At 49.9% G+C, this 10783-nt stretch overlaps 1 protein-coding gene across 1 annotated transcript in view; it reads right to left on the bottom strand.

Annotated features, from left to right (window-relative positions):
- Window positions 1-10292, bottom strand: part of ppp1r18 (protein phosphatase 1, regulatory subunit 18) — a 24277-nt gene extending 13985 nt beyond the window's left edge. Inside the window, exons 1-6 of the mRNA XM_063185016.1 lie at window positions 10093-10292; window positions 6620-9565; window positions 6450-6577; window positions 5625-6413; window positions 5067-5180; window positions 3614-4432 (exon numbers count right to left, since the gene is read on the bottom strand). Coding sequence (XP_063041086.1) covers window positions 3614-4432; window positions 5067-5180; window positions 5625-6413; window positions 6450-6577; window positions 6620-9356 — 4587 coding nt within the window. The 5' untranslated portion in view covers window positions 9357-9565; window positions 10093-10292. The remainder of the gene's footprint in view (window positions 1-3613; window positions 4433-5066; window positions 5181-5624; window positions 6414-6449; window positions 6578-6619; window positions 9566-10092) is intronic.
- Between the last annotated feature and the right edge of the window lie 491 nt (window positions 10293-10783).

Below are 10783 nucleotides of genomic sequence, written 5' to 3'. Positions count from 1 at the left end.
AGTAGGCCTACTCCTTCTCCCAAAGTCACCTGTCTCTCAGAATGAAACAGAAAGATATTATATCAAATATATTTTTTCATTTCTTTGTGGTTTTCTTTTTTTTGCAGAATGTGCAAGCTGTCTTGAAGATGCTACTCAATGCTTCATAAAACAGTATTCGTTTATCTAAAAGCTAATATTTTGCCTTTCAAAGGGCTAAGTTCATGTCTTTTCTATGGGCAAGAGAAACTTTCAGAGCTGATTTCTCTGAAGTGAAAACATTCAAAAGGCTTTACATTCACCAGATACGTGTATATCCCTGTGTAATGAGGTATTCTAAAGCTTTGAATCAGATTCCATGATTAAGTCAATATGCCCCCGGGTCTACTTGGGGAGAGTCACATGTATAGCAAGGAAGGTAGATTGGAAAAGAACGATTGCTTGCTAGAAAATGCAATGGCCTCAGTGTAGTATGGGGGTAACCTGATTATCATCGATTTTCAAATCTCTTCGAGACTTGGTTTGACCAAGAGCATAAAAATTAACGTTTCCCAAACAGCACTGTTGACCCGGCTCCATTGGTTTGCTACTGATTGATTGGTTACTGACAAAGTGGGTGGAGTTCCCCATTTTTCGAGAGATCAGAAACGATATTTACATTGCTCTTGGCCTGACTAGAAGCAACACCAAAGGTGTTGTGTCACTAGGAGGGCATGACCTGGCTAGAACAGGGGCGTAGCATGAGCACACAGCGTGCATGGGCAGTGGGTGCGACGCCATGATGGATAAAAAATATGACTCAGAAAACTCAGCAAATCTGAATTGCATTGTGGGTGCGAGTGGCTGCAGCGAGTTCCGGCCCCAGTCGGATGTCCATGTTCAGTTTGTGGCCAAATTCACTACAGCTGTCAGTCAGTGTTAATTGCGGTGTATAATTAAGGACAACTGACCAAAAATCACAGAGTCCTGTGACCTGTTCCACATTCCAACCCTGGTGGTAGTGGCATTGAACTTTACCATGCTGCCAGTACTGACGGTAGAAGAAGAAAGTCACTCCGCTTGTAGCCATGCCGCAGTGGTGTAGTCTACTATTTTATGGTGGGTATACTGTATATTTGAGATTTTTTTAAGTGGGTATACTGTATATATTTGTGCTATTCAAAACAATGGATCAATCAATTTTAAGTGGGTATACTGAAATCCCTGAAATTTAGAAGTGGGTATACTCCGTATACCCGCGTTCTACGTAGACTACACCACTGCCATGCCGCCCATAGGCCTACTACGCTCTTATAACGTCAGTGAGCCGTCTTCTCTCTTGTGTCAATTGTTTAGAGTACAGTAGTGACAAACTCCTCACTATACAGTGCCCTCCATAATTATTGGCACCCCTGGTTGAGATGTGTTAAAAGCCTTAAAATAAATTCAGTGTTTATTGCAGAAGAATACTGTCACACTGAAAATTGTAGGAAAATGTAACCTTCAACTCAAATGAATTGTAAGAAAATAAAAAAATCCCTGACTAAAAAATAATTATTTTTCATTAAATCACCTGTTCCACAATTATTGGCAGCCTTAACAATTCCCAGGAAATAAATATAATTGAAGCATTTCTGTCATTTCTACAGTAGTTTACAAAGTTTACCAGAGTATGTAGGAACATTTAATTAGTAATTCATCACTTCCTGTTTCCCTGGGGTATAAATATGACGTGACACCGAGGCCATTTCTCTTATCCACTCTTAAACATGGGAAAGACAAAGGAACACAGCATACAAGTGAGGCAGATGTGCGTCGACCTTCACAGGTCAGGCAGAGGCTACAAGAAGATTGCCACTCAACTGCAGCTGCCCATATCCACTGTGAGAGGAATAATTAAGAAGTTCAAAACAACTGGAACAGTGGTAAAGAAGCCTGGACGAGGACCCAAGTTTATTTTGCCACCACGCACAGTGAGGAGGATGGTAAGAGAAATCAAAAGATCTCCAAAGCTCACTGTTACAGAATTACAACAAATGGTAGCATCCTGGGGTCACAAAGTCTCCAAATCAACCATCAGGCGCTGTCTACACGCCAACAAGCTGTTTGGGAGGCATGCACGGAGAAAACCTTTCCTCACTCACAATCATAAACGCAAGCGTCTGGAGTTCGCCAAGCGGTATTGGGGCTTCAACTGGGACCGTGTGCTTTGGTCAGATGAGACCAAGATTGAGCTTTTTGGCAACAAACACTCTAAGTGGGTCTGGCGTACCACGAAAGATGCGCATGCTGAAAAGCACCTCATACCCACTGTGAAGTATGGGGGTGGGTCAGTGATGCTGTGGGGCTGTTTCACTTCCAAAGGCCCTGGGGACCTTGTTAGGGTGCATGGCATCATGAATGCTTTGAAATACCAGGACATTTTAAATCAAAATCTGTTGCCCTCTGCCCGAAAGCTGAAGCTGGGTCGTCACTGGGCCAAATATGGCCAAATCTACACAGAAATGGTTCACCAGACACAAAATCAAGCTCCTCCCATGGCCATCTCAGTCCCCTGACCTCAACCCCATTGAGAACCTGTGGGGTGAGCTGAAGAGGAGAGTACAGAGGAGAGGACCCAGGTCTCTGGATGATTTAGAGAGATTCTGCAAAGAGGAATGGCTGAAGATCCCTCTTTCTGTCTTTTCCCATCTTGTGAAACATTATAGGAGAAGATTAGGTGCTGTTTTGTTGGCAAAAGGGGGTTGTACAAAATATTAACACCAGGGGTGCTAATAATTGTGACACACATTATTTGATGTCAAATAATTATTTCTTTATGTGGGATTTTTTCCCCACTGAATAAATGCACTTGTATTGAAGGTTGGATTTTTCTCTTTTTTTCCATTAAGGTCCCATATTATTTAGAAAAAAAATAAAATAATTGGAAGCTAAAAAACACATCTCAACCAGGGGTGCCAATAATTATGGAGGGCACTGTATATCGGTAAATATAGACCCAACATGGCGACTACTACACATGATGCCAAAAATAACCAGGCCGGCTCCTCACCTGCCTGCCGTGCAGGATAATCTCAAACCTTAAAGCGGGATTATTGGGTGTTCCGTCCGCTATCAAGACGCCCGGATTATCTAGTGAAAGCTCAGACTCTCACTCCAGTCCACACATACCAGCACAGTCAAGAGATCAGGAGTCAGGAGAGAGAGAGAGAGAGTGTGTGTGTGTGTGTGTGTGTGTGTGTGTGTGTGTGTGTGTGTGTGTGTGTGTGTGTGTGTGTGTGTGTGTGTGTGTGTACGTGCATCTTATATAAGCGTAATGAAATAAATATAACACTTCTAACTTCATTTGCGATACCACAATATCAAAAACGGTTTATTACCAGATTGTGTGGATGACAAGAGATTACACAAACACAAACGCACTACCTGCATATAGCCAAGAAGACACACATGCAGTCTCATACACAGTCTCTCTCTCTCTCTCTCTCTCTCTCTCTCTCTCTCTCTCTCTCTCTCTCTCTCTCTCTCTCTCTCTCTCTCTCTCTCTCTCTCTCTCTCTCTCTCTCTCTCTCTCACACACACACACACACACACACACACACACACACACACACACACACACACACACACACACTTAGCCAACAACAGTACTCACCCCTTTGTTCGCAGTGCCTCTGCTCTTGACCAGGCAGGACTTCTCCAGGTTCTGATAGCCCCCGATCACCTGGATCTCCTCCGCCGTGGGGTACCTCTTCTTGCCCCCCTCCCCAGTGCCGTTGGCGTCTCCCTGGGCTTGAGCCTGGCCCGGGTCTGCCTGCCTGGAGGACACTGGAGATCCAGAACCAGCAGAAGGGGCCACTGCTGCAGCTGCTGTGCCCAATACCGGTGAAGATTTCCTGGGGGTGATGGTGATGGTGGTGCCCCTCTTCCCCGGTCCGGACGCAGCACTCCTGATGGATATAACAGGTGGGGAAGGGGACGGGGAAGGAGACAGGCACGGGGAAGCGGACGGCGAGGGGGACTGGGACTGGGACGGGGATGGGGTGCGAGACGTGACGGGCGAGAGGGTGGAGGGGGAGGGGGTGGAGGGTGGTACAGAGGCGGTCGGCCGCACCAGCTGTTTCCTGGCATTCTCCGGCAACCGTGGGCTGGGGGGGAAGGTTCTCGTCGTCTGGGCCGAGCTGCGGTGGGCCGCTGGGGGGGTTCTGGGACCAGTGGGCGACGCCCGGTCTCTCGGCGACGACGTCCTGTCAGTGTGGTGGTGCAGCTGGCTCCTCTTGCTGTCGCTCTTCTCGAACTGCTGTTGCTGTTGCTCGGAGACCGCTGCACTCTGCCTCCTGGCTTCCTGCTGCTCTCGCAAGCGAAGTTGTTCCACCTGCCGCTGCACGGACGTGACACTCAGAGGCTCGTCACTGAGCTCCCACGGATGGGGCTGCTGCTTCTCACGGTCCCCCTGCACATCCTGCGTCGACTCCTAAGCAAGTATGGAAGCAAGTAAGCAAGTGAAATGCCATTGTAAACTACTTTTCACAAAACAAGCCATTAATAAAGTAACGAAATAAGTATGTGACATTTAATTATACTTCTCACAGAACAAGACATTGTCAGTGGCAGGGGTGATTAACCCCTTAGCGCAGAGCCTATGTGATAACCTTACTGTAACCAAAATGGCTTAATCTGTTAAGGCTCTCATTAATGTCATAGCAATGCTGTTATAATTTAGTTGAGTATTTTTTTTTGCAAATAGTAAATAGGCCCGTCGGCGACCCCATCTGCAGTAAGAGGCTATGATAAACGGCAAAATAAATCCATGAGGTGAATAAATATAGTAATAAAAACACATTTAACACATATACATACATATCACATTAAGACACAGCTTTATGAATTTACTGTTACCAGTAAGGCAATGACCAAGTCGTAGTGCATTACTAAAGGCCCTGTGTTATGTCATAGTATTGTAGTGCTATGGTAGTTAACTTTTCAATGACTATTACAGTGTGCCACTGGAGGTACGGCGTGCATTGAGGCAAAATAAATCATTTCAGTGAATAAATATTTTTTTTTACATAGAAACATAGATACATACAACCATCCTGCGTCCCCACCTGTGTGGCTTTTTGATGAAAGCCTCTGTAGTCGTCCCGGCCCACAGGCTTGTGTGATACCACCTCCACGGCAGGCCTCTCGCTGATGCACATCCCTGCTCTGGAGCCCACCGCCTTCAGGTTGCAGATCCAAACAAACAGAGAGAGAAATGTTTGTCAGACATGGCAATGCATGGTGATGACGTCAAATAATGAGTTCTCACTTCCTTGAAAACGACATTTGACAGTTTCATAAACAGTGGCAGTTTAACCCATTAAGACACGGCGTTATACATTTGCTGTTACCAGAATGGCAATGACCAAGTTGTAGTGCATTACTAAACTTACTTGTAGTACTATGGTACTTAACTTTTCAATGATTTTTACAGTGTGCCACTGGAGGTACGGCGTGCATTCAGGGGCTACGTCTTTTTGGAAGGGCCTCCCAAATGATGTCCTGCTATCCTCTCAGAGGTTGCCACCCCCCTTACTCATACAAAAATCATCATCTACTCCCCCCCCCCCCCCCCCCCCCCCCCCCCCCCCCCCCAAACACACAGACAATCACCACATGCGTACCTTCAGGTTGTATATGCGGCTCATGTCTGCCAAGGGCAGCAGAGGGGAGGGAGAGCGGGACCGCGAGCTGGCAGGCGAGGAGGAGGAGGTGTGAGACGGCGGGAGGTAGTTTTCGTCGTGGCAGTCCCCTCTGTCGTCTACGTCTTCTTCTTCTTCTTCTCCTTCTCCTTCCTCAAGCTCTTCTCCTCCTCCGACGGCCCTGGTGGGTCTGTCCTGTCCTCCTCCTGCGAGGTTCTGGTGCCTCCAAGCCTGCAGTCCGACCGCACCTGTCAGCTGATCCACATGTTGCTGCTGCTGGGTCAGCTGTTCCACCTCCACGTCCTCCGAGCCGTGGTCCGAGAAGAGCTCCACAGACGTCTCGATGTAGATGGACCTGCTGCCGCCTCCGCCTCTACTGCTGCCGCTGCTGTCGTGTTGTGTTTCCTCCGCGACCAGTGATTGTGAGAGCGTGCCGAGCGCCGAGTGAGGAACAGGAAGTTGAGGGTTGGCTCTCGTCGACGCGCTGACTTCCTGTGCGTCGTCAAACACAGAAGGCTCTTCCTGTCTCCACTGTTGTGCTGCTGCTGCTGGTGTTACCGCGGACACCGTCGTCATGGTCGACGCGCTCTCACTTCCTCCTCCCATCTCCTCCATGTCCTCCATGCTCCAGCCCATCTTCCTCCTCTCCTCCATTGCTCTCTCGTGGGCCAGATCCCTCCATTTATCCTGATTCACTCCTCCTCCATCGGTGGTGGTGCTGCTGCTACTGATCCAGGTTATTGTATCTGTATCTGTATCTGCCTCACCTCCTCCTGCTCCACCTCCTTCTCCTCTGTTGCTCTCCACCGACTCTTTGGCCTCCACACCCCTGCTGATCCTCTGCCTCTCCAGCTCGTGTTGTTTGATCTTCTCCCTCAGGGACTCGATGCGGGTTAAGGGTCGTCCGGCGCGATAGCTGTCGCTCCTCTCCACGCCTTTGCGCCCCGCCTCTCCTTCTCCTCCTCCACCTCCTCCACCTCCTCCACCTCCTTCATCCTCTGGGCCGTCGGTGCTGGGGATGCGGGCTCTCATCGGCCTCTCCGACAGGGCCATGTCCACGCCGAAGAACACCGTTCTGGGGATCGGGATGTCCTCCGGGTCTGTGGACTGGCCCACCGAGACACACCGCTTGGGGGATTTGAGCGGTGACTTGGGTGCTGCCACAGGCTCATCCTTGTACTGTGGGCTGCTGCCGCCTGCATAGCTGTTCCGGGAAGGCTGAATGCTGCTGATGGCACTTCTTTTTGTCGCTCCTCCATCTTGGACGTCATTCATGTTGGTTTCAACGTACATGCACGTCTGGGTCAGTCTGCGACCCTCTCGCTCCGTTCTCTTCTCCCTCACGCTGCCAATTTTGGAGATGAGGGCTTCGGTGTGTTGGGAGAGAACCGCCTGGGCCTGAGGACGCTCTTGCGTTTCACCAGCGCAGTCCCTTTCTGGCCGGTCAAAGCTGAAGCCCACATCCTTTACTGTGGGGCTACGGTTGAAATCGAAAAAGTCCACGGCGGCAGAGACAATACTGGAGGGACTGTTTGGGGAGTAAAGCTGATTGGCTATCTCGGAGGACTGGACGCACATACACAGCAATGGCTTGGAGTCTGCCTCCCCTCGCCACAGGTTCCTTTGCTTCTTCTCCTCGATCTGCAGTTCTATCTGTCGTTCCCACTCTTTCTCCCTCCGGATCATCTTCTCTCTCTCCAACTGCCTCTCCGCCGCGTCTATGTCTGTGCCCTGCTGTTCTTGCTCTGCTGCTTGCTTCTCACTTGCCCTGTTAGCCTCCTTTTCGTTTATTTTTGTTTCTCTCTCTGCGGCAGCTCTCTCTTTTCCTTCCTGTCTGATGGACACCTTGCGAGCGAAGCCTATGCCCTCTACGTTCTTCACAGAGGCCATGGTAAAGCCGTCATCTTGGGTCATCATAATTGCCGGCACTGACCCAATAGAACCCTGCCTGGGCACTTCGGCCTTGTCTCTGTTAGCCATGTCGTTCACTGCCTTCTTCTTGACTGATTCTGATCGCTCAAATGTATCTGCTGGATTATTTGTCTTTTTATCTCCATGCTTCCACCTCAGCAGCACTTTGGGCTTGCTGCCTCTCTCCGAGTACTCCCCACCTCTCCCGTCGTCCGACCACTTCCTCTCCATGGGCTTTTCGCCGTCATGGTAACCAGGGACTCCGAGCAGGCCGTTCTCCCTGGCGCATATGATGCGGTGCGAGAAGCTCCTGGAGCGTTTGGGGAACCCCCCAGGCGCTCTGAAACTCTTGCCCTCTGCGATGGCCTCCTCGCCTGGGCTGAGGTCATCGCTGCTGCCCTCTGTCCCGCTCCTCTCGCCTCTCCCCCTGCTTGGCCTCACGAAGCACTCTGAGCTCTTGGACCTGGACGGAGGCTTGGGACGCTCTCCAAACTTACTAAGAAGCTGGCTGACCCTTCCACCACCGCCACCGCCACCACCACCACCACTGCTGCCTCCACCGTCCGTGCTGCTTCGGTTGCTGCTACTACGGCTACTGCTTAACTCTTTCTCTGGGAGTCTCAGCCAAATTGTGGGCTCTTTCACCTCTGACCAGTGCTGCTCCTGGTCCTGCGTGTGTCTGTTCCTTAGTCGCTCCTTGTTCCTCTCACGGTCACTGTCCGAGGTGCCTCTATCCCTGTCCGAGTCTGTCAGATTATCCTCGCTGGAGCTCCTCCTGTGTCTCATCGCCACCTCCTGTCCTCCTCCTCCTTCCCCTGTCGAGCCCTTGTCGTCCGTGCCTGGCTTGATGATCAGGACCTCCGTGGCTCTGATTTCGGTCACACATCCGGCTCCTGCTAGTATCTCCCTCAGGTCCATCCTCATCCCCTTCCCCCCTCTCTCTCCGTCTTCTTTCTCCTCATCCTCCGTCTCCACCACCTCCCTCTCCCTCTCCACGATGAGTTTTTCCCTGTCGTTCTCCTCCCGTTCGCTCCCGTTGCCTCTCCTGTCTTTCTCGATGATGATGATGTTCTCAGCTTTGATGGTGCGTAGGCCTGGCATGTGATGGGTGAAGTCTGCTTCTCTCTGCGTGTCCTTGGCTATCCTCATGTTGTCCCGGTCTCCCTCCCCAGCCCTACCGCCCTTCACCGAGTCCACCCTCCCCAGGCTCCAGTCCCTCTCTCTCCCTGCGCTACGGTCTCTCTCTCTGCCCTCACTTCTGTCTCTGTACCTCTCCGCCTTGACATCAACATCCCTCCCTCGGACCCTCTCGTCCCTGACGTTGCCCCCTGTTCTCTCCCCGTCAGAACCTCCCCTCTCCTGCTCGTCCCCGCTCTTGTCCGAATCCAGCCTGCCTCTCCTCACGCTGTTCTGGGACCTGATGAAGACGTTCTGATGCACGGGCCCGATGTTCTCCATGTAGACTCGTCCGAACGACCGGAGAGGCTGAAGCTCAATCCGAGGCCTCTCTGGTTCCGCCGTCGCGATGACATCACAGCCACCACCTGTGCCACCACTGCCACCGGTCGGTGAGAACATGTAGCTCTCCACGTCCCCAACGTCCCCTCTCTCTTTCTCATCTCTATCTCCTCCCGGGCCCTCTTGCTTCGCCGCTCTCCTCCGCTGGATGATCCCTCGTTTCCAGGCGGGCATGCTGAGCAGCCTCTCCTCTTCCTCCCTCTCCCGGCGGTCCCTCTCTTCCTCCTCCCTCCTCTTCCTCTCCAATAGCAGTTGCTTCCATTCTGGCAGCGATGACACAGACATCACAGGCTCTGCTGGATCCTGGATGCCTGGACAGATGGACGGAAGTTTGGATTGATGGATAGAATGAATGGGTGTGAAAGTTGGTCAGCTGGTCAGAAAATACCTTCCGATCACCTTGGTAGACAAGTAAAAATGGCCTTTCTGTCTTTCTCTTTAGAAAATCCTCAAGTGAGCTCAGGTCAGGCAGTGCAGGTAGGCCTATGCATGATCTGTAAAGAAAAGAGTCAAAGCAAAAGTACAGTTAGCATGGCTCACAAAGAAAGGTTAATTTGATTAATGAGATTTACAAGTCTGCAGAGGCTGAAGCAGTACTGTACAGAATGTCTGTATATGAAATGGACAAAAACATCTACCATTGGTGGCCAAATTCCTTGCAAGTGTCTATAACTTACAATATATTTAGTCTATAAAACGTCTTGTCTTGTGCAACCTGTGTAATCCAGTTGCAATCATTTTCACAATGCAAACTGTTGCACGTTAAAGTCTTAATGCTCAATAAATACTTAAAGCTTCTAAATGTTAAATAAATCAATGATGGCTTTAGTCATTCTCAGAAAGGTTAACAGGCCCTATTATCATATTCCTAAACGATACCCTGGTCCACATTGCAGGCTTGCATGAACATAAAAACACTTCAGCCTCACTGCTATTTTGCAAGTGCTTTAATCACCATAATGAACCCAATGGTCCTTATACTTCCATAGGCTACTTTTAAAATATGTGAACTTGAACATACCTTGAGCCAACTTTACGATTTTCCAATGGGCGTTTTTTGGGTTTGATTGAATGTCTTCAGGATGATTCCAGTTCATCCCAACGGCAGAAGGCCATCTTAAGCGCTTTGCAAAAACAAGTCCCGTTGATGCCTTACCACTTTGCCAAATGATGAACGGATGGCGTTCACATCCTTATCTTATTAATATTCACGAAACTCCGAGATGAATCGCAGGCGAATCAGGAGGTGGAGAACAAAACACCTCCACTATAGAAGAAAAAAATATTTCCAGCTTCCTTCGCCGCCTCTCGGCGGTGAGGTAATCCGATAATTACGCTAAACTCCTTCTGGGAGTTAGTGGCACACACCATATTGGTAGTCCTAAGAAAAGACGTCCAAATTAAAGCCCCTGTCTGCCGGCTAGTTAGACTGCAACACCCCGCCCCGCTCGCTGCCTGCCTGCCTCCTGCCCCATGCCGCAAGGGTTAAAGGGGTCAGCACCGAACGGCCTTCGGGCGAGGGTTCGAGTTAGGTGAGGTGGCTTTTTTCGTAGGTGAACCCTCCCTGGCTGTTAGGTTCAGAGGGCTAAAACAGTCAACACACAAACATGTGACCTCTCTATCATGTGTAACTTTTCTTCAATTACACATTATTAATAATTTCGTGGATTAATTGCAGTCATACACCAAGTAATATAATGTATTTTCTTTAT

This window comes from Engraulis encrasicolus, chromosome 20 (genome assembly GCF_034702125.1).
Source record: "Engraulis encrasicolus isolate BLACKSEA-1 chromosome 20, IST_EnEncr_1.0, whole genome shotgun sequence".
In the NCBI taxonomy this organism is placed as follows: domain Eukaryota; kingdom Metazoa; phylum Chordata; class Actinopteri; order Clupeiformes; family Engraulidae; genus Engraulis; species Engraulis encrasicolus.
This window is presented reverse-complemented; position numbering and strand designations above follow the sequence as displayed.